Genomic DNA, 24703 nt, shown 5'->3' with positions numbered 1-24703 from the left:
ATCTCCATCAGGCAGGTGGGTATACTTAAATATATCAGACTGTAGTCCACCCCTCCACTTTAGTCACCAAAGTACTGTGCTTAAACAATGTCACATAAAAACATGGGATAAATAATATTGGAAACCAAAAGGGAGGTCATGTGCTGGTGCAAGTAATCTTGCCCAACATGGACTTGCCACTGACCTCATCACCTTGCTGAACACAGGACTCCCTAGACTCACTAAAGGCCCACTGCGCCATTGATAACTTTGTCCAATCACTACTGATCAACTCCTGCCACTAGAACTCCCCACATTGATAAGATGGCTGCTGCAAATCCATCGCACCACATAGAATGCACGGACCACTATCTGGACAGCTGTGCAGTTGGGGGCTTTGCTGTCTCCTGAATTGTGGCTGCAAGCTTGACATCCACCCAGCATTTCTGCAATGCTGGCTGCACCCCCACCATATATCCTTGATCATCCTGGGAGATGTAGCCTTTGTGCCAATGCTACAAGTGGTGAGGGGATTTTCAGAGTGGTGGCAGTGCAAAGGACAGTTTTAGTAGTATTCCAGTAGTAGCACTCCAGAATAGTCATGGTGGCTGCCATGTTCCAAAGTCACTAGAAGTAGTAAATCTACACTGCACAGGCGATTGCATAGATTTCACACACTTCAACTTGGTCTTGGGTCTTTGGGTCTTGTTCATGCTATATAAAACTGCAACATAAATATACCTCATCATTTTAAATTGCCCTACTGCTGAACCTCTGTCAGTATCACAATACCACTTGATTTCCCAGATTTCTGATGTGTGTCATTACCGACAGAAGAGGCAACCGTGCAAAATTTACTGCGGAACACAATGCCCAGTAATTTTTGATACATCTGGAATTAGGTTCAGTAATCCCAGCATTTAGCATGTTATGATCCTTTTTCTGAATGAAAACTAGGAATAGGAGTACTTGCTGCACCTGATAAATACCTTAGCCCTCAGCGTTGATATTTAACCTTTGCAGTAAATACTTATCCCCATCTGCCCCACTCAGAATCAGGAAGTAGGTCACTCAAGTAGTTTTAGTTATTCAGAATGATTTAATGAAATGTCATTATTAGAGGATAAGGTGACCTCACCAAAGTATCCTGGCACTAACTTGTTCTTTATTAGCACTGGCCAGCACAATAATGAAGAAATAATACATGGAAAAACATAAATTGACATTAACTATTCTTGTGGTCCTCTCTCCTTGGTTGTCAGTCCGTTTATGTCTTTGGGGAATTCCCATAAACTTGTCTCTTGTCGAAAAGACTAATTTGATCTTACCAGTTCTGGCCTATAATTCTTGGAATGCTTGTATAGTGGCCCTAGTTGGACAACATAGTATTGTGAATCCGTAATAATTTACACGGTAGCATAGACACCGTATATGGCCTCCATCTATCCTTGTACATGCACGGAAGAGTTTGGCAATGAGACTAAATGTGCCTATGTAGCATCACTAAAAGCATGGCATTATCCTGTGGCCCATACCCAATTTCAAGCAAGGTGGGTGGGGAAAGTGTTAAGAGTAAATTAATAATCAGTTATTTTGTAGTGTTCTGTGGATTGGCCATGCAAATTCAGTGGATACGCTTACGGGGGAAACTGAAGATCGTCCAGACTTCAACATTCATCTAGCATGGATGAATATGCCTTCGAATGAGCAAAGCAAGAGGACAATTTACTATCAAATATTAAGCTGATGAATAGGTTGAAATCCCCATGCAAATCAGACTGGTTCACTGTATTATCATAGAAATGTATGATCCTTTACCTCCACAAGCAGACATCCAACATAGAGTATACTGGGGATTTGTAACTTGATCTAGTTAAAAATCCACACCAACCTCTGCACAATTATTTCCTTTGTGACTGGAATGCTCATTTTTGTGATAATACTATGGGAATGCCCAGTCCATTCTTTTCGGCAGAAGACACATTCCCAAAAAACAGAGAGTTTTATTTGCTACTTTCTTTATCCAACAAGTTAATTCCACAAGAGATCTCTGGGTAACCAATTTGTTGTAAAAACTGACCTAATGTTAAAGAAAGAATTGTCTTCATGGACACTAAAACTGACAACATTTGACAGCCATTCAGCTATAATAACTGAGACAGGTAAATACCACCCTAGTGGGAAAGTATTGCAAAACCACTGCTGACATTCGTCACCCACCTCCTACAACCTAGTAAACTAGAACTATTGATTCAGAAGTATAGAAGACTTATAAAGTCTGGTGACAGCTTCTCGAATAGAATGGTAATGTAGAACTTCCGCTGCAGAGCTTACATGGTATGTTTCAGTTGAAAATTTAGGGTACGCTTAATTGGCGTCTGCTGTTTATAAGGTCTTTCCTAATCCCTCTTTGGTTCGCACTTCCACAAATGTGCATGTGGGAATGCGAGTACTATATTGGAACAGAGAGCATCTCCAATATGTGATTCACCCATGGTGAATAGTAACGATATTTGTATGAAATATGGGAACATGATCTTTATTCTGAAATTGTACACGAGTCCTGAGGCCTGACCAGGGGAAGTCAATACATCAATATGCAATGGTAGTCTCTGTTGTCTTAAACACTTGTTATCCTAACGCAATATGATTTTGGATGCTAATGTTCAACCTATGTTGATACTTGATCAATCAACAGACAGGAACCCTATTTTACCTGTTATACAATGTCCCAAATTCAGATTTAAGAGTAGAAATTTGAATCGTTAGACTATTGTAATTTTGGTATTTTTAATTAGTGATTCAAATTTGTCAAGGCCAGACCCCTTCAATGTTCTATTGTATGCGTTGGTTGGATATCTGCTGTCAATTTTGTGGTGGTACTAGTTGTGTGGCCGCATTAATTGTACACTGCCCATAATTCATTGGGTTTGCCATTTCACTCCATGTCATCAGGAACCATAGTTTAATTAATGGGAGTTTCTCTTACAAATCATTGATATCACATGAGTTAGTCCAGTTGGTTCTGGTTCTGGAAGCAAAGCAATACGAGCAGTGGCGGCTCCTCCGCTAAGGTGGAGGAGCGTCGCCCCACAGTTTTTTTCAGCAGTGTAAGAAAAAATTAAATGATAATTACTCAGTTATTATCATTTTATTTTTTCCTTTTGCTTGCAGGGCAGCGAGGTGAGGTGGGGCTGGGCAGCGGGCTGACAGAGCAGCCGAGGAGTGGTTTGCCCCCACTCCTAAGTGCACATGACTCTTTGGCTAGCCCTCTCGGGTCGACCATAACAATCATGCGCACTTTCCCTCTACCCCACCCAGGTTGCATTACACCCTAGGTGGAGATCATGCCCAGGCCCCCATGCCCCATCTGAGTGCCGAGGCACGGTGCTCAGACCAATCACAATGCTGCATTGCAGCGTTGTGATTGGCTCAGGGGAGCCTGGGTGCATCCTGGCTGCTTCCTGTTCCTGCCGATGGGAGGAGGAGAGATGCGACTAGGAGGAGTGGCAAGGAGGATGCGGCAAGCAGGTAAGTTGAAATATTTTTTTTATTTCACCACACGCCCATGTCCCCACCAGCCCCTCCACGTTCGATCGGTGCCAGCCGCTGCTGAAGACAAGAGCAGTCAGAACACACTGGGTTATCAATAAAAGCCGAGGTATAGTCGTCCTGTGGAATAATGCGTCCACTGTTGATAATATATCTGTTTCACCCCACGGTCACAAGCTCAATAAAATAAAAATGAGTGCCATGGCTTAGATATAGCAATAAACATCTGTTATTTAGTGCCAATATACCCTTCTGGGTGAATGTGTGCTTTAAAATACTCTCCTGATCTCCCTGCATTGAATTAAATGCCTTTCACATGTTAATGGCCCTTCTGGGGATGACTGTAAATATTCTGTACAGAAATCATTACAATAGTGAACTCAGATTAATAAAAAGTGATCAATCGCACAGGAGAACCAAATGAAGTGCATTATCAGTACAGTTGGGAAATTGGAGCAAAGGGTAGATTTTCCCAACAGACACATATTAGAGAACAAAATGCTTGTCTACTCGGCCGGCCTAATAGACATAAACCCATTGGGAGCTGTGGAAATGAAATCAATTGAAACTGCACGGGCTGTTTCTTTTTTTTTTTTTACTGTCTCATTAATGTGCAGGGATTACAAGTCTACCAGAAAAGATATCTGCAACAAAATGAAAACAAGCGTTTGCAATGCAATAGGTCTCACATTACTAAAAGTTTGAGTTATTGGTGTTGCATAATTATTTGCAAAAGCCAATAGCTCAAACTTTCAGTAATGCGAGACTTATTGCACTGCAAATGCTTTACCTTTGGTATAATCGCGGCACCCGCGCTTTACTTATAATATTAAAAGTAAAGTGCGGGTGCCGCGATTATACCAAAAGTAAAGAAATAGAAAAAAAAATCTATTTCTTTACCTTTGGTATAATCGCGGCATCCACGCTTTACTTATAACATCAAAAGTAAAGCGCGGGTGCCACGCTTATACCAAAAGTAAAGAAAAACAAGTGGCGCGCGCGTCAAGCCTCTGTCTGGCCATGATCATAGCTCCTCCCACGGCCTATTGGTGTCTATTACGCGCTTGTTGCGCGTAATAGACACCAATAGGCCATGGGAGGAGCTATGCGCGCGCCTCGGGCCAATTGTGTGCAGTCTTTTAGAATAAGACACACGCACAGGCCAATGGGGGAGCTGAAAAGGAAACGCACACGCACATGCGTGTGCGATTCCTAGGTCAGCTTGATTTCCCTGTTTCTCACCTACTAAAGGTCTCGCGACCTAAAAAAACACAAATTAAGTACCATAAACACTGAAAGTATTGAGAACTTTTGATCGGAGAGTACTTGTCCAATGAGTGTCGTGCCCAACCTTTGGACGAGGTTCTAGGACGTTTGCACTGGTGCAAAAAATAGAGCACAAAATGTTTGCACTGCTTTTAGCTGCTTGCATGAAATGGAATGGAGCAAATCCTCCAATGCTCTTTGCATGATATTTCGCACCAATTCAAGCTGAATTTGGCTCCATGTGTATATCCAAAGGAATGGAACAAACTCCTGTGTTTACTTTTTTTAAATGTGAACGTCTGAGACAAGATCAGTTCGACTCATTTTCTATCACAAAAACAGAATTGGTTCTGCAATAATATAAATCTGATTTTCACAAAGTTTTTTTTTTTTTAACTGTGGTGCATGAGACAACTGATCAGGTGATCAATTATGTTTGCTGGGTTTTCACGCAAATCGTTTCCTTCATTTTCGTCCTGTTGAAAACCTATTTTTTATACACAGACTGTCGCAAATCTTGCTTGAAACTTTGTCACACAAGCAGGAAACTGGTGCAGAATAAAGGGGGATATGCGCAAGGAAATAGCGCAGCGCGGCGCTGCCCACAATTGCGCTGTGTCATTTCCAAAGCACAGGGATGCATCGTATTTACAAGAATATGGCGCACGCCTGTGTTTTCCCTAGCGCCGGCGCTAAACAAGCTGCCAAGCGCCAACACAGACACTCTTATGCCACAGTGCAAGTGTGTCTGTGTTGCAGGTATGATTGTTTCTGTGCAGGAACGGACACCTGCACATAAACGATCTTTAAAGGCGATTTGCTTTTTCTATGTGTGCAGCAGAATACCTGAGCGAAAGTGTACCATAGTTACAAAGCAGCATTAAGCCATGCTAAGTGGCTTAAAGCCGTTTTGTAAATATGGAGCAGAGCACTGGACCACCAGAACGTCGGTAAAAGTGACAATCCTGTCGCATAATATCCTTCTAAATATGACCCAAAATGTGTCATTTTTCGTACTAGTACAAGCTTTGAACAATCATTCCTTGCCTGTTGCTTTATTTTGCACATCCCTGTCACTTTATTGCGTATTACTTTTTGGGGTGTAGAAAAATAGTTACCATCAGATGTTTAGGAATTTGAGGATCTCATAATTTGATCCCAATGAGTAGAAAAGAAAAGAAAAAGATGAAAATATGAGCCCTGGACAAGCAAAAATCTGTCTCGCACGACGGAGAAGTGTCATATGATGCACTCTTTGCCCACAAAAGTCATGGCTTTGCCTAAATCTCCGCCTTACAAATGGCATAGTATATATTGGAAGGTCAGCCTTGAAGAGAGCTGAGCCTAACACGGAGCTTCTCTTGTTCAATAACCTACCAACCTCAGAAGAGTGTTTGTATGGCTGACTTATTTCGAACTATAGCGCGGTGACGTAAATGCAAATCACATCATAAACTGAAGTCTTGAAATCCTAATTCGCTTTTTTTGCATTATATATCTTATTATACATTTATGTTGCATTTTTATGTTGAATTCAAAGTGTGTCATTTATTTAGGTAGTATTTTGCAGAGGCATTTTTTTTTTTTTGTGGGCAGTTTTATATAGCGCGAACTCGACCCGAAGGCATCAGAGCACTTTATATAAGCACCAGTTGCGTTACAGATGGACACATTCGTTTTGTGGGCGATTAAGTGATTTGCCAAGAATCACAGAATGTTGAGCGTCCCTGCTGAGACTCGAACCCGGTTCCCCAGCTTCGAGGTCGGGTGCTCTATCCATTAGGCCACATCCTCGCCCCGTGGCCTAGATTAACTTTGATTTTGCATCCAGATCGCATCACAATGGAGCAAGGGTGTCTGAGTTGGTGCTAGGTTGCACACAGTGCGCCACCGCAAGGAGAGAACAGGAATGCTCCATATCTTTGTAAGAATTGACACTTTCTGCTTTCTCCCTTTCCCTTGCTGTGCCGCATTGCGTGAAACAATAGTAAATGTGCCCCTGAGTCTATTTCAAAAGCACTCACAGACTTTGGCAAATGTGTGATCCTTGCCAACACATCTAAATGTATTTTCCCTGATTGCTTCTGAAAGTTGAACTTTGCACACTTCTGTGGAGCTGATTTTTGTTTCCACTTTAATCATTCCTCTGGTAAGGGCGGCCGGTGGACGTTTCAGGCTGCTGACTTCTGATTTTATTGCCTATTAATTTTGGTTCATGATAAATGTGAGTTCTATTAAGGAGCAGAGATTGTCCAGTACATTGCGCAACTGGGGCCTTCTCGGCAGCGAGAGGTCTAACTTCGCTCCGTTGGATCTGAATGGGGTTGACAAGGCAGAAAAGGGCTGTGGTTTTGATTGAAAATATTTTTATCCAGTGTCCTAAGCTAACACACTTGTAAAAGACTCTGCCATGCACTATGCTATGTGTGTGTGTGTGCGGCCATGAACCTACATCTAAGATTGTATGTATTTGTGTGTGTGCGTCTGAAATTGTGCGTGTACAAAAATGCAAGAGAGCGCACATGTGTGCCCACGTTTGTGTGTGTGTCCTTATGTCAGACATGCACTTGAGCTTTCTTGTCCTAAGCCTCATTCCAAGGCCGGACTAGCCATACCGGGCATTGGGCATTTCCCCGGGAGGCTGGAAGGGTGGGGTGGGCTGGCGGTTTTGTTAGTGGTGCAGCAGTTTTGAAAGCACTGCAGAGTTCCTTGTATATCCAGCATTTTTCAGGCAACAATAAAAGTGTCAAGATAACTCTGGTGATTAATGTACCTGTTGTTGGAGAAAGATGGGAGTTCATCCAAGGTAGCGCAGAGGGTTAATATGCCTGCCGCAAAGAATGTGCATTATGCAGATCAAAGAAAAGTATGTTAGGTGCGTAGCTCAGAGGGTTACTGCTTTTGTAACAGAGATCCTTTTTTCACTGTGCAGATCATAAACTAATTGAGGTTAGAAAGTTGTGTTTTTATCCCAGTCTTTTATTATCCTAATTTTGCTTAAAAGGGTTTGTTTGGGTAGAAATCAATTCTTATTAGTAAAGTCAACCCCAACCACTGTGTTACATTCTGAATCATGAGTTTGTGCTTCCCCTGACCAAACACTCTTAATAAATGCCTACCAGTATGGATGGCATGTGAATCCTACACCTTGTTGTTCCTTTTATCTCATGTAACATTTTCTATACACTGATTTACACATGTATTGTTTATTGTCTCTGTATGTGTTTGGGAAGCAAAATGCTCTAACATCCTACACTGGTATGAGAGGTGCTATAAAACAAATGAAATACATGTGTGAGAGGGGTTATGGAGAGATGAGAGGCACTGTTGGAGGGTGATACTGAGAGAATCGTTGAAGAGCCCCAACAAAGATTGCCGTATCCTGGTGCACTGTAAGGTCATCATTTACTATGGTTTACAAACGAATACAATTGAATGTATAACGGAAAGTGTGTTGTAGAATGCACCATTTCCCCCCAGATTTTCTTGGGGGGAGAACCCCACTTCCCAAACCCACTAGTAGAGGTCAGGCTCAATGGCTCTGGTCGCTCACTATATATCGTATGGGGCTGGTCTGACAATATTTGCCAGGGCTGCTTTGGGTTCACAGTCCAGCCCTTTCTCTTTCCATGCTCCCTCACTTGTCTTTTCATATACATAATTTACTATTTTACTGTTCTACGAAAGCAAACTTTTTTTGTCCCCAGTCTTTCCCACTGTAATTTCTTCCTATTTTCCCACTATGTTGGCGGTGTCCGGCATACGCCAGGGGGGGCCTACTCATGCCACATGAGATAAATGTATTTGTTAATCTGATATAAACTCGTTGAGATAGTCTGTTTTTGTCCTAAGTATCTGGAGTCACTCTAGGTCCCCAGCCCTTCTGTTTTCTCTCTTTTCTTTCAGCTCTCTGTCTCCATCTTTTTACTCTCCTGTTTTCGTATCCTCTCTCATTGTTTCATACTCTTCCCTGTTGCTTTCTCCATCAGTCTGCTTCTTTCCATATCATGAAGACCATCTAACACACCTATAGGTTCCCTCCTTCACTGCTCTTTCTCTTTCGGTGCTACTGTCTTCAGCAATTGACTGCATCTTACTGCTGATTAAGTGAGAGTCTGCAGATCAATGCAATAGTTAGCAATTAACTAACCATTGGATTGGTGATACCTGCCTCTACAGCAGTGATTAGTGTCTAAATTATCTAGTTTTCACATTCAATACAAAGCAAGGACAACGCCAATAGGTGTGGCTTCTGTTCAATGCAAGCACACAGAGATACTCAGAACACATATCCACATTGGCACAGATCACACATATATGCACATATGTAGAAAAAGAACAAACATACAAGTAATATAAAACATGTATTAGTAAAGGGCACGTTCACTCCTTAAGGCACACTGGCACTCATTTTGTTTGACCTCGGAAGGATAAAAAATGAGTTGATTTTGGGCCTATGGCTACAAGGTCGGCCAGACACAGGTTTCTGAAATAGATGCATTAGTCCACTGAGCTGCTAGTTCCACCGTGGTATCCATGCACACACAGAGGAACACATCTACAGATATACACAGGTGCACACAGATCACCTGCTGCACAGGTACCCAGGCATCCAGTCCTGCATGCCAAAGCACATAGGCCACCAGACAACTTGACATGCAGACACCCATTCAAACCGGCGAACAGATATACAGGCTCTGAAGTACACAGACCAACACACAGTCTCCCTGTCTCTGACAAGTGCATGTGTGCACACTCACACAAAACCACAGAGGAACACATCTACAGACATACAAAGATGCACACAGATCACCAGCCACACAAGTATACAGGCATTCAGTCCTGCATAGGCCAAGGTGCATAGCCACCAGAACCACTGGCATTAATGCACACAGGCCACTTGACATGCAGACACTCATACATACAGACTAACAGACATACAGGCTCTGAAGTACACAGACCAACACACAGTTTCCCTGTCCCTCACACATACATGTGTGCACACTCACACAGAAGAACACATCTACAGAGATTTACAGATGCACACAGATCACCAGCCACACAGGTAGCCATGCATCCAGTCCTGCATGCCAATGTACATAGGCCACCAGACCACTTGACATGCAGACACTCATACATACAGACAGACAGATATACAGGCTCTGAAGTACACATCAGTACACAGTCTCCCTGTCCCTCACACATGCATGTTTGCACACTCACACAAAACACACAGAGGAACACATCTACAGACATACACAGATCACCAGCCACATAGGTACCCACCAGCCCTGCATGCCAAGGCACATATGCCACCAGACCACTTAACATGCAGACACCCAAACATACAGATGAACAGATATAAAGGCTCTGAAGTACACCTCAGCACAAGTCTCCTAGTCCCACACACATGCATGTGTGCACACACACAAAACACACAGAGGAACACATCTACATACATACACAAATCATTAGCCACACAGGTACCCATGCATCTAGCCCTGCATGCCAAGGGGATCACTGACAGAATATCGACGGACCGAATATCGACCTACAAAAATATCGAGTACAGAATATCGATGGAAAGAATATCGACATCCTATCTCTACAACGATAAGTACAACAATTTCGAAACCAAAATATCGTTGTTTAAAATATCGTTGTTAAAAATATCAGTTTTTTTCAATGTGTCAAAACTAATATAAAATTAATTAAATAATAAATATAATTAATAAAAACATAGTTAGAATTATTTTGAAAAAAGTTAAAAATTATAAATAATAAAATATAAAAAATAATCAAACAAATATTTAAAAAAAACATATATCTTTATTAACTTAATAATATTGATAAATAATCATTTTATTTAATAAGAAAATGTTAGAAACATAATAAAAATTATAAATACATAAACCTGTACTATAAAAATAAAATATATATGTGATAAATTACATTATTAAAATTAATATTTATTTGTAAACAAATATTTTACGCTACATTAACTATAACAGTAGGGAAAAAGTTGGATAGCATAGAGGATAAAATTACTATTCCCACTCCAGAGAGTGCAACAGTAGGGAAAGTGTTGGATAGCGGATGGGAATAATTTACTATTCCCACTCCAGTGAGTGCAACAGTAGGGAAAATGTTGGATAACGGAGGGTAAAAATTACTATTCCCACTCCAGTGAGTGCAACAGTAGGGAAAGTGTTGGATAGCGGAGAGGTATATAAATTAATATTCCCCGTCCAACAAGTGTAACAGTAGGGAAAGTGTTGCATAGTGGAGGGGTAAAATTTACTCTTCCTATTCCAGTGAGTGCAACAGTAGGGAAAGTGTTGGATAGCGGGGATGTAAACATTGATATTCCCAGTCCAACTAGTGTAACAGTAGGGAAAGTGTTGGATAGCGGGTGGGAATAATTTACTATTCCCACTCCACCAAGTGTAACAGTAGTGAAAGTGTTGGATAGCGTAGGGGAATAATTTACTATTCCCACTCCAGCAAATGCAACAGTCGGGAAAGTGTTGGATAGCAGAGGGGAATAACTTATTATTCCCACTCCTGCAAAATAATTAACATTAATTAAGAAATAATTAATTGGTCAAAAATAATTTACCTCCCACCATATTCCCCTATAAACAACACCACCAATATTGTAAAATAATACACAATTAACACAATTAATTAACAAATAATTAATTAATTAATATCAATTAACAAGCAATTTAAAAACCATCAAAAATAAATTATATCGAACAATTAACACTATAAAATAACTTTAAATAAATATTATATGAAAAAATTATTAAAATTAAATTACTTCCTACCCTACTCCCCTATCATCCCACAACCCAGCCCTAAAAAAATTACACAATTAACATATTTACCAATTAATTATTAATAATTGATATCCAATTAATAACTAATGAATAACAGTTTTAACACAATTAACAATAGAAAATATTAACTACATAAATATTAACTAATACAATTATTAATTAATTAGAATTAAATTACATCCCACCCTACTCCCCTATATAAACCACAACCCGCTCCTAAAGAAATTACACAATTAAAATATTTACCAATTAATTATTAATCATTATTAACCAATTAAAAATGTATGAATAACAAATTAATTAACACGATTAACAATATAAATTATTAAATACAAAAACATCAATGAATACAATTATTAATTTATTAATTTTAATTCAATTACTTCTACCCTAGTACCCTATACACCCACAACCCGCTACGGAACTAAAATACAATATTTATTTATTAAAAATATTAATAACTTCTAAAAAATTATTAATGAATATATTATAATTAAATTACTTCCCACGCTATTCCCTGTAAACCCACAACCCGCTACAGAACTAAAATACGCAAAATTTCAATAACATAAAATTAAGTACTTGTAAAAAATTCAAACATACATTACAAAAATAAGCTATACTTTTAACACATATACTAACATACAAAACACCCCAAAAAAATTCGATATTATAAACAACGATATTTTTACTTACGATATTACTAACTTCGATATTAAGTGAAACGATATTTCTTACCTGCATGTCAATGTTGTTGTTGACGATATTCTTGCAGGTCGATATTCTGTCACATCAAAATTTTAACATCGATATTATGGCATATCAATATTTAAAACTCAATATTATGTCTGCATACCATGCCAAGGCAAAACAACAGTTGATGGACAGAATGCAGAACAATGTCATACATTCACCACAGTACAGAGATCTGGGCCTAAATCCATCGTTTTTTCGCTCACCATGCCATTCCAGTTTGGACCCAGCCATATGCAAATCAGTCTTGACCCTGTGCCGCATGGGAACAGTCTAGCCCGAACTGCCAAGCCAGGTGCTCCCTGGACTGGAAACAGGCATCATAGGACCGGTTTCGGGGTTTCACCCCTCTTCACCCAGGATCGCTTGATTCCAGTGGCATGGAGAGCAGGGGACCCACGTCTGGGCATACCCGTCCCACTCGGAGTGACAAATGCAAAAACAACAGTTGATGGACAGAATGCAGAACTATGTCATACATTCACCCCAGTACAGAGATCTGGGCCTAACGCCATAGTTTTTTTGCTCACCATGCTATTCCAGTTTGGACCCAGCTATATGTAAATCAATCTTGACCCTGTGCCTCATGGGAACAGTCCAGCCCGAACTGCCAAGCCAGGTCCTCCCTGGACTGGAAACAAGCATCCTAGGACCAGTTTTCGGGGTTTCACCCCTCTTCAGCCAGGGCACATAGGCCACCAGACCACTTGACATGCAGACACCCATACATACAGACGAACAGACATACACAGACCAACACACAGTCTCCTAGTCCCTCACACAAAACACACAGAGTAACACATCTACAGACATGCACAGATCACCAGCCACACAGGTACCCATGTATCCAGTCCTGCATGCCAAAGCACATAGGCCATCTGACCACTTGACATGCAGACACCCATACATACAGACGAACAGATATACAGGCTCTCAAGTACACAGACCAACACACAGTCTCCCTGTCCCTCACACATGCATGTGTGCACACTCACACAGAACACACAGACACATAGAGTTCCTTGAGACATGCACAACGTCATGCAGCACACAGCCTTACAGTGACTGTTATGGCTAATAGAGTGAAGAGCTGAGAGGTGTAAAGTGCAATGGGAAGGCTTTATATTTATTTAATATTTCGATCGGTGGCTGGGGAAATGATTGAGATAGAAAAGAGTGAAGGGTTATTCACTCCTTGGTTCATAAATTATGGAATACTTCTGCCTCCATTCCCATCCACTGCTCAAAGCGTAAAACGAAAAAAGTAGCACAACTGGTTGCAAAAAAAGGTTAGGGTCAAAGGGGAAGATTTCTTCAGAGCTACTTTGTCAGTCACCTTCTCCCAAATCAATTCTGACACAAATTATTCCCTCTCTAGTTCTGAGGGATTACCAGGTGAAGGGTGACACACCTGAGCATGCCATCAGGATTACTATTTGGTGATACATCTGGGCATTGACTGGGAATCCCCAAATGACAGTGTGAGGGACTGTGTCTGTACTAGAAATGTAAGTCTTGAGTTGGTAGTACAGTGTAACAGTAGAGAGGCTAAGGAATAAAATGTAAACTTCTTTCTACAGAAGGTTTGGTAAGATGTTTTTTGTAGCCTCCAAGAAGGAAGTTGAAGAAAAGATCAAATTAGATTACTTTACATAGCTTTTGTAAAAAAATATATGAAAACAGTTGTAATGAAAACTAAAAAGGTAAATTTCGAGACTTGAGTAATGAGCAGGCAGGAAATAGGCAGAGCACATGGTTTAGGTGGCCTTTAAGTTAAATTATTTCAAAATTGCGTCATTTAGACAGATGGAAACAACGGTACTGAGACAAGCAAAGGTAAAGTTGTAAGGTCCTTGTGACATGAACAAGCAGGGAATTGAGAGACCAGATGGGACTAGCTATCTTAGTCACAGGCTATCACATTCTATAATTCTAGGAGGAATGCCTCACTCCTGCTGGCTTTATGCATAAAGTTGCTTTTGCTGTTATAGAAATAAAAATATGACTAGAAAGTAAAGATACAGAAACATTGACAACATATAAATGCTTAATTGGTGCCCTCCCTGGAGATTCAGCTTCATGCTCTCTACAGTGAAAAGCCTATATGAGTAAGACATATAAAACAGAAACATGTCGCTTTTTCTACATATACTACTTGTGATTTGCACTTGTCTCGCTTAAGCTTCTGTTTTTTATGCCTTTTAACAGCCCTGAAGAAGACCCTATGTATTTGGGACCAAACGTGTTGGCTGTGTCCATTTCCCTAAAGAAATAGAGAATGAACACTCCAAACAGATGTGTTTTGCAATGTTTGACGCTAATGTTTGAAATTCCCTGTAACGCTGTTCTTCGACTCTCTTTGGGATATTAGGCAATATACAAAGATCTCTGTAATTGTACACTTGTGTTAGAGTGCTTCTCCCACTTGTTGTGGAAGACAGTAGCTGCCTATGTGTGGGTTATGGGACTTTATAAAGAGTTGATCTATATTGATTTAATGAGCCATGCTGTGGAATGTCACATGTGTAGGGAATAGTTAATGTCCAAATGTTCTCATTTTTTCTGAGGAATGGTCTTAGTTCTTTTAAATAAACTGGACTAATATTAATTCATTATGTAGTAGTGCCTCTCTGATGGTAAAGTATTTCAAACTCATCTTTCAATGCATTATTGCTCCTAGTTTTTGTACAGAAATAGCACAATAACCAAAAATATTATTTTTGGTCCTGGCCTTAATAAAGCTTTAGGTGTCTCATCATGCTCATGTTATCAAAAATAATTCTTAAATAAAAATATACACATCTGTATACATACATAGAGGGGCTTTAAGTTAACCCACTTAATCCAGTGATGTGTTTAACTGTCATTTTCATTTTGCTTCCACTTATCATAGCATACATTATGAGGCAGTGGGTCAGCCCACGTCAGCCATTGGCTCTCGTGCACTGTGAGTGATGACATTGGCCTGGTCACATGTGGACACCTGGCTAAAAAGTGCATTTTAGTAACAGCTGCTGGATCAATAGTTTATTTTACCAATGCTTTTTCCTTTCCATTCTTTATTATTTTCTATTTTGAGTCATTCTTTTCTATTTAAACTACACCTTCAAGTTACAGGAATTCTAATTTTACAACCAGTAGGAAACATAGGTGCGTATTTACAAGGACTTATCGCCACCAGAACATCACTTTTTTTGATGTTCTGGTGACGCTAATCCCTTCGCCTTATTTTCAAGGCAGCTGTAAGCCACTTAACCTGTTTTAACGCCGCCTTGTAAATAATGCCCCTTTCACACAACACTTAGGGGCCGATTCCGATCCGGGTCGGAAAGCACTCCGATCGAGTCAGATCCGGAGTGTTTTCCGACCGAGCCAGACCCCTACAGTCCGACCGAGCGAGTACGATGCGCACGTATGCTGTCGGACTCGGTTCGGTCGGACTCCCATAGAAGTCAATGGGAGCCGGTCGTACGACGCGTACATGGGCTCCCATTGACTGAATGGGTACGTGCCGAACAAGTGCGCCCCCTCCAGTGGGTACACGTCGGTGCCACCCGCACCGTACATGCCTGTGTTGGGGAGACCCATAGGTCCCCCCCTGTGTCCGAGTCGTAGGGCTGCGGGTGTCAGGGGGTCTGACGCGGACCCCCAAAGTCTGACTCCGGGAGCTTTGGCGAGCCGGACACTCCGGCTCGCACAGGCTGTCCGACGCGTGCATCGTACTGGCTTGGTTGTAAATCGCAACCATTGCACGCCACGGTTAGCTTCCGACCGGGACATACAGAGTGGTTCGGACCTGGAAACGACTCGGTCGGTGATTTTCATGTAGCTCGCATCGTACTTGCTCGCTCGTACAGCTGTATGAGTTGGCCGGAAAACACGAGTACGGCTCGTTGTTTTTCCGGCAAAACCCGATTCGGTACCCGTTCGACCGAGATCGGAATAGGCCCCTGAGCGTGAAAGGAGCAGGCAATGGGTGTTGCAATAGGCGTTCTACCACAACACCCCTTGCTTTTTGACCCTACCTCCATTTACAAGGCAGGCGTAAATATGGGGCAGCACCAAAAATAAGACCAGGGAAAACTTGTTCTTAAACTGGCGCAACGAGGAGAAATTATTCATTTCTCCTAGTTTTTGCTCTTTCTCTGTGTGCTGTATTATGCAGCACACATAGAAAGAGCAAATCGCCATTAGTGATTGTTCATGTACAGACTTCCTGCACATGAACAATCATTAAATAATGACGAGTTGCATCTTCTATATGTGCTGCATTCTGCAGCACACATAAACTTTACAAATCGCCATTAGTAGGGACACCTTCCTGCACATGAACAATCATTAAATAATGACGAGTTGCATCGTCTATATGTGCTGCATTCTGCATTACACATAAACTGTACAAATCGCCGTTAGTAGGGACACCTTCCTGCACATGAACAATCATTAAATAATGACGAGTTGCATCGTCTATATGTGCTGCATTCTGCATTACACATAAACTGTACAAATCGCCATTAGTAGGGACACCTTCCTGCACATGAACAATCATTAAATAATGACGAGTTGCATCGTCTATATGTGCTGCATTCTGCATTACACATAAACTGTACAAATCGCCATTAGTAGGGACACCTTCCTGCACATGAACAATCATTAAATAATGACGAGTTGCATCGTCTATATGTGCTGCATTCTGCATTACACATAAACTGTACAAATCGCCGTTAGTAGGGACACCTTCCTGCACATGAACAATCATTCCCTGCAATGCTGACACCCTTGCCCTTTGGTGCAAGGGTGCCTGTGTTGGCACTAAGCTGCTAAATGTAACGCCAGCGGAAATGCAGGGGTGCGCCTTAATATTGTAAACACAGCGCCTCCCTGCGTTTTCAGAATGTTGAGAGCAGCATCCCCAATTGTGGTGTAACACCGCACTCCACCATTGTGTTGTAAATATACCCAATAGTCTTCTGTAGTTTTATAGGAAGCCCCAATACTGGTCTATAGCAATTATATGTGATGACTAATAATGTTCTTTTTTGATATTGCTAATCTAAGCATATGGCCAACACGTTTAAGCAGCAGCACGATCCCTTTTTTCTTTGTTTTTGTGGCAGACGCGTGCAGTTTTTTTAGAAATAACTATTTTACCAGATGCCAAGGCAGACCCGTTGCCTTTCCCAATGTTTGTATAGAAGTAGCCTTGCATTTTTACTACAAGCAAAACATAACGTTACAATATATGCATAATGAGGTGAAATGGAATGGAATGTAGTGGCGTAGCAAGGGTGGTGGGGGTGGCATGAGTTTTTGGGGCGGCGGCCACCCACTCTTACCTACAATTTTCGCGGGGTGGCCGCTGCAGGAATCACCAGCACTCCCACACCACAGGGCGGCAAATGCAGAGGCCTCCATACGTCTAGCTACACCACTGTCGTAATGAGTCCCATTTATAGATCAATCAATCCAGTACTTGTATAGCGCACAAATCACCCCCCCCCCCCCAAGGGGTATCCCAGCACTGGGGGCTGTTGGGAAGATTAAGTGAGCTATTGCCCAGAGTCGCATGGTGCTGGGCAGACCCCTGCCACCGGAGCCGGGGATCGAACCATGATTCCCAGCTATTGCCCAGAGTCGCATGGTACTGGGCAGACCCCTGCCGCCGGAGCCGGGGATCGAACCGTGATCCCCAGCGTCCAGCGTCAGTCGCCCTGGCCGCGGCGCCACACCTCTCCCCTAATTGTAGATAATCCTTACATTTTACATGAAATGTCAATTCCTAGACTAACAGAAACATATATAACAAATATGGAATTTCAACAGCAAAACTCTCTGATGGTCAAACACTGCAGTGACAGGTTTTGAGGGCTGAAGTTTCAGACACCATAAACAGGAAAAAAAAACACCTGGGGAAGAAGCTATTGTCTGAAGTCACTTTTCACTCACTTATATCTGTGAGACCGGTGTGGATGACCTTGAGAGAACACCACAGCCCTCTTCGACCCTGTGTCTCTCGTCTGCGTTATCAGCTCCATGCAGTAAGCCCAGGGGCATGTACATCCTGCTGTAGTGTGACCGCACACATTTTCTCCCCTGTACAAGCACAGTTCAGAATATATTTTAAAACACTGGAACAAATATGCTTTTTCCAGGATTCGTCTCACATAAATAAATTTTAAAAACATACATGAAATAAAAGAAATATTAGACCAATTTACATTGATTGGTCTTGTACTGGTGCAGTTTTGCACCAGCATTTTACGGGGTTTAGGGATTTGCACAAAAACGGGTAACATTTTGAACGCCTGTAGGACTGGGGCACCGGTGCAAAATGTTAGATTTGTCAGCTTGTGCAAATGTTATTTGTGCACTTGTGTTCAAATGTGAGTGCACTATTAGCCTGGCATAACTGCACTCCGTGTCATCATGGAGAGGATGTGGTCCGTCGGTTAGAGCTGCTGACTTTGGTGCTGGAACCCAGGGTTCGAGTCTCGGGGTCGCGTCCCCATCCTGTGATTCTGGACAATTCGTTTAATCTCCCCTGCCTGAATGTGTAAAGTAACCGGCGCTCATATAAAGCGCTCCAATACCTTCGGATTGAGTTCGCGCTATATAAAATCTGCAAAAATAAAAAAATCCAAATTAGCTGAGCAGAGAATGAAAGCCAGTTTTGGTCGCAAAGAATGTATTTGCCTAAAATCAACATTACAATTCAGGTTTTCGTTTTTTCAAGCCTGTATATGAAATACAAACTTCTTTCACAGGCCCACCGTTTCTGCGTAACTTCCCTTTCCCAGTAGCACTGTGTTGTTTTAGGCATTTAAATGCCATCTGGAGTCAAAGCCGGTGCTCCGAATGTCCCCTCTGTTATTCTTGGAAGAAGACATTTCCTGCCAGGAAATGACCCACGTTGGCGATTACTGCTCCCCAAATCAGTTTAACAATTAAAGAATTTTCTTTAAATCAGTTTAACAATTAAAGAATGTTCTTTAATCCAATGTACCACAGTTTTCATGTATGTCATAAAATGTCTGCCCTCTTGAAATAGAAACAACACTAAATCACGCAAGGGACAGGTTGATAGAGAAAAAGAAGGGGGGGGTCACGTGCTTACAATTTCCCCTCGGTGTTTTGGTGGGGTTTCACGTATTTTTACAGTGCTGCTGTTGTTAAGAAGAGGCCGTGCTGAGGCTTGAGTGACATGGAGGCTCCAGCCAGAAGGGTGGGAAGGGGCCGGAGGGCCGGAGCTGCGTTTCCTCCCCAGCAGTTGGAATCGCGGTAAGTCATGCGGCTTTTGCGGGATTTTTACATTTGTAGAAGTCAGTTGTAACAGTTTGTGCGGGGAGGGGCTTTTTTTGTAACGCCATATTTCCTGTGCTGTTATTCAGCTAGGGCGGAGATGTGGGCTAACGGCCAGACCTGGCGGCTTAGGAAGTGGGTGTCCAGGTTAGAGTCCCAGCGTCGCCTCAACATCCTGTGATTCTGGGCAAATCTCTTGAACTCCATGTGCATAAAAATAAATTCGTCTGACTTGGTGTAATGTAATGTGCTGCTTTAATGCCCTTGGGCCTTGTTCTCGCTACATAAAACTGCAATGAATAAATAAAGCACCTCTATATATGCATGCCCTTGAATAATTTGAGGGTGACATATTGAGAGTAGTTGGGTCATAACGTTTCAGGGCAGATGGGTGCGGCTTTCATCATCCAGTCTACAATTTTTCTCTCTGCCCTAGAAGTGGAAATCTTCATAGCATTATTGATGTTTCATCTAGCCTTCTTCTGGCCTTAACATGTAACCAATTATTTCTCTCTCTTCCCTTTGGACTCTGACTGATGTCCCCTCCCCATACACTGGTGACGTAGACCCAATGGTTTTTCCCTCAGCCATCAATTGGCCTTCTCCACAAGGGTACATTTGGTTGTAAATATAAGCTTACCACCAAATTTACCTTTCTTAGATCTGCCAAGAATTCAAAAAGGGATTTCTGTCAGGGTTAAACGCATTAACATGTGTGTGTGAATATCTCCGCCACATTGGGAGACAGGGGAGGCGGCTCCTCTACAATGGCGGAGGAGCGTCGCCCCACTGGTTCTGAGCCAGCAGGTGAAAAATCAAACGATTACCTAAGTCATTTTATTTTTTATTTGCAGGCTCTGAGACAGCGCTATCAGGGAGGGGCGGGGCGGGGCGGGGCTGAGGCATGGGAGGAGAGAGGAGGAGTGCTATGTGCACTCACTAAGTGCACATATGTGTTTGGCCGGCTGTCTCAGGCAGGCCAAACTCACATGCGCACTTAGGTTTCTCCAGCCCGGCTGCATTGAACTGTCAGGCTGGAGAAACTCATAGCATGAAAGCAGCACGGGGAGGGCACAGGGAGTCTGTCCCAGTGTATGCTGCCAGCCTGGGACCAGGAACACTAAAGGCGGCCTCAGCTCCAGGAAAGTGTTTAAAAAAAAAAATATATATATTATTAAGCCCGCTGCGCACTACCCCTCCCGCGCTCCCCGCTCCCTCTCCACCCACCCACCACCTCTTCATTGTGTCGGCCGCCAATGTTTGGAGAGTTCTCCTCACCCGTAAATCCCACCCGAGGGGTGCGAAAGGGGTGTTCTAAAGAATGGTTAAAATTACAACCTTCCGAATGCCCACAAACATGTGTTTCGGGTCATTTAAAAACTCCTCTCATTCCTGTTTCCACCCAGGAAAAGGTTGTATTTACACTTCTGCCATGGGCTTGCATAAATTCCTTTGCAGGGTGGCAGGGGAATAGATCACCTTCAAATTTGGTGGGATATAGGGTAACTATTTTTTACTCATTAAAAAAGGTGTATTCCCCCATGTGATTCTATTTCACCTGTGTGGAGTTTTCTGCTGAGGCAAACTCTGCACAGAAGGAATAGGAGCCATTTTTGAAAGTCACTTAACCATCCCACTATAACGCCTACAAACTTTTGCCTGGTGCAATTTTTCAACTACACTACACTACTATGTATGTTCGGGACAAGGAAAAAGCAGTTAATCTGCAACCCAACATAAACATAACTATATATGTATAGATTAACTACTTTTCTTTTGAGCAAGGCCCTTGTGTGCAGGCCCTTAAGGATACCTTCTTTCCAAGTGACATCCATTCCATGGAAACTGGTTCACTAAAATACCAGGGCTAGTGGAAGTGATTTCATGCACTCTTTGGTTCTCGGATGACATCACAAGGTTGACTCTCCCACCCTTAGCTCCTTCATTGCTTCCTGTTTCCTTATGAGGGGCTTAAGCAAAGGAAAAGTGTGACAACTAGAGAAAGTAAATAGGGTTCTTAGTGTGTAATGTAACAGCATGAAGACAATCACATCACCCAGAGGTCTTCACAATGGAATCCTCCAGCAGGGCAGATGGATGTTCAAAGAAGCGGGAGCTCCTCCATTATGGCGGAGAAGCGTCGTCCCACCTACTGCAAGTGCAGCAGGCACACACATTAAAGAAATGGTGATAAATACCATTTTATTTTAATGTGTCGCAGGCTCGAGCTGTTACAGCGTGAGGGTGGGGGCGCTTATTAGTGCAATTGCACTATTACTTCAGCCCCTGCCAGTGCGCATGTCAGATTGGCCGGCTGTCTAGAGCCGGCCAATCTGACATGCACACTTCAGAGGTAGCAATCCCAGAAACAGCTGAGGGATTGCAGCCACAGGTCCCCAGCCTCAAAATGTGCACTGGGTTAGCCTGCTCCAAAAATCCTGATTGGTTGGCTTGCATTGCACAAGGGAGGAAGTCCTTCCCTTTCTGCCCCGAGTCTTCGCCGAGGAGAGAGCCAGGTCGAAGAGGAAGACCGCAACCAGAGCTTGTGTGCCAGCAAGCGCAATATATATGGTGAGTTTCTTGGGCATCACACCCTACCATATTTTAATGTTGCCAGCCGCCACTGGTTCAAAGACTGAGCCTGTACCATCCATGCTTCTAGTTCCTGCTGATCTTCCAGTGCCCTTTGAACAGCACTTGTCTACATATCCCTGCAAATGTCCTGAGTTCTCAGTCCCTGTGTGCTTGTCCGAACCTTCTGCATCTGTTCGTGTGGGCGAGAGCTCGTTCAATATGTGACTTGATTCTGAGCCAAAGGCAGAGCTAACTATATCGTGGAACATTTTCCTGGATGGAGCCCAAAACCGATCAATCATTTTTGTCCCACCAGCTGCTCTCCATTCCATGAGCAGCCTGTCAGACGCGAGGCAGAGGGGCTCACAAAAAATTGGTAGATAATGTTGCTGCCTATTTCAGAAGGACCACATAACATTTACAAGAACATAGAAACATGCCAGGGAAACGTGACAATCCCAAAGAGTGTTCTTGGATCAACAGGATGGCACTTAGCAGTAACAAAACCGTCATGGCGAGCCAAACGAAGAGGCTTCTTTACCAGGTTCAATGAAAATAGGTTGAGACTGAAGATCAATGTGCTGACAAAATGATTTAGATTTAAACATGCTGGGGTGGTGATGAGCCTGCTAGCAGAGAGTTTGTCAATTTGTGTAACTCTAGAGAATGACTGGCATAAGGACCTCTTCTAGACTTAGGGCCTGATTACGAGTTTGGCGGATAGGATACTCCATCACAAAGTGTGACGGATATATCCTCCACTGTATTACGAGTACCATAGGATATAATGGAACTCGGAATACGGCAGACGAGATATCTGTCACATTTGTGATCGAGTATCTCATCAGCCAAACTCGTAATCAGGCCCTTAGAAGCTACTCGGAGGCAAGTGTTGTCTTGGTAAAACTAGAGTGTCACTATGGGCTCCAGGCCATTGTATTGGACAACTCATAGTCAATGAAGACCAAGAGGATGCACAGTGCGTTACACAACTAGAGTTTACCCCAATATTTCCAAATTGTATACAAAAGGTAACGGAGCAGTAGTGTGGGCTATGTGGACTGCACCAGTTAATAAGTCCTCAAAATCGTATATAGGATAGGATAGGATAGGATGTACATTTGTAGAGCGCGAATTGCTGCCCGGAGGCGTCCAAGCGATGAAGAATACCCATAATCCGCACAGAATATATAGCACAAAGGTGCTCACACTTGACTTGACCCTACTACTGAGCGGTCAAATTTCACAGAAAAAGAATTTGTCTTCTAATAGCAAAGATAGTATCAAGGAGCACACTAATATCTAAAGCAATTCAAATGTCAAGTACAATTTAATATTTTAAATGTAGAAGGGAGTCTTGATAGTTCTTGAATTCAGTTATGTCTCTTTTATGTTCACAATTAGAAGAATGAATACATGGATCAGCCCAGCCAACGCATTTCGTCCGTAAAAGGACTTTAACAGGGTTAAAATATGTTGTGGTATCAATACCAATGGAACAGGCCTTCCAATGGAGAAACGTTATATTTCCTGTTGTGAATCCCCCTTAGCGTGCTATCAACACCCAAATTAAAGCCTCGGTTCTTCAGTTGAGATAAAAATTTCCAAGAATGGAGTGATTCTTTATTGATAAATAGATGCAGTAGAATCTTATCAGAAAAAATCCTTCTTGATTAATATATAATCGCTGGGATTTCCCGTAGCATCACTCACAGATGGCCGACTGGCAAGAAGACTGAGGATATTTGCTCAGGAGACCTTACCTTCTTTATGCTATTTGTATATGATGCCTGTCAAGCACATTTTTGCATCCTGATGTAATTATGGGCCTTGCCAAGGACTAATGTTCCATGCTAGGAACCCAATGAAGTTGACTAAATTCATATAATTGAATGGCTGTTCGAATAAGGCTCCTGGGCCTCCTAGTACCTAGATACCCTATCAGGTGATTAGCCGTGCTTTATAAATCCTGATTGATTGATTGAGTCGGTTTATAATGTAGTGCCTTCTAGTGCAGCTTTGTGTTCACATAAGGCTGTGTATAACAAATGTTATTACCCAATTTATAGACCGTGGAAGAATAATACGCTTATTTGTTGCTACAAGATCCCTGGATATCACAGGACAAGGACTATACTTCACTTCTCATTAATCTAGCACCAACATGGTAGACCACAATATCTTTGTCACTCACTGAGAGCACATCCTCTGAAATGACGGCACTGCACTGAAGTGAAACCTTGGTCTGTTTTGTTTGAACAGTCTACAATAAGGAGCTGAAGGGGCAGAGAACAGGTCATCCCCCACTCAATAAACTGTATACAAAAAGACCTGTTCACAATGTGAACAATTGTTTGATATATCCGTTTTAGTTGTCATAAATTTTAGACACTATTTTCAGCTTGCGATTGTTTCGTCTAAGCTATTAAACGGTATAG

The 24703-nt window shown here is 42.2% G+C and overlaps 1 protein-coding gene across 7 annotated transcripts in view; it reads left to right on the top strand.

Annotated features, from left to right (window-relative positions):
* The window catches only part of KCNMB2 (potassium calcium-activated channel subfamily M regulatory beta subunit 2), a 1082301-nt gene that overhangs the window by 829145 nt on the left and 228453 nt on the right, over positions 1–24703 (top strand). Inside the window, exon 1 of one of the 7 annotated variants that reach the window (XM_085635407.1) lies at positions 19555–19670. The exons of 5 other annotated variants lie outside the window; for them this stretch is intronic. In XM_085635407.1, the coding sequence (XP_085491533.1) occupies positions 19594–19670 (77 nt within the window). In that variant the 5' untranslated portion in view covers positions 19555–19593. Of the gene's footprint in view, positions 1–19554; positions 19671–24703 lie in introns of those variants that run through there. One more of the 7 variants, XM_085635405.1, reaches the window with a different exon arrangement.

The sequence above is a fragment of the Triturus cristatus genome, chromosome 11, assembly GCF_964204655.1.
Source record: "Triturus cristatus chromosome 11, aTriCri1.1, whole genome shotgun sequence".
Taxonomy (NCBI): Eukaryota; Metazoa; Chordata; class Amphibia; order Caudata; family Salamandridae; genus Triturus; species Triturus cristatus.
This window is presented reverse-complemented; position numbering and strand designations above follow the sequence as displayed.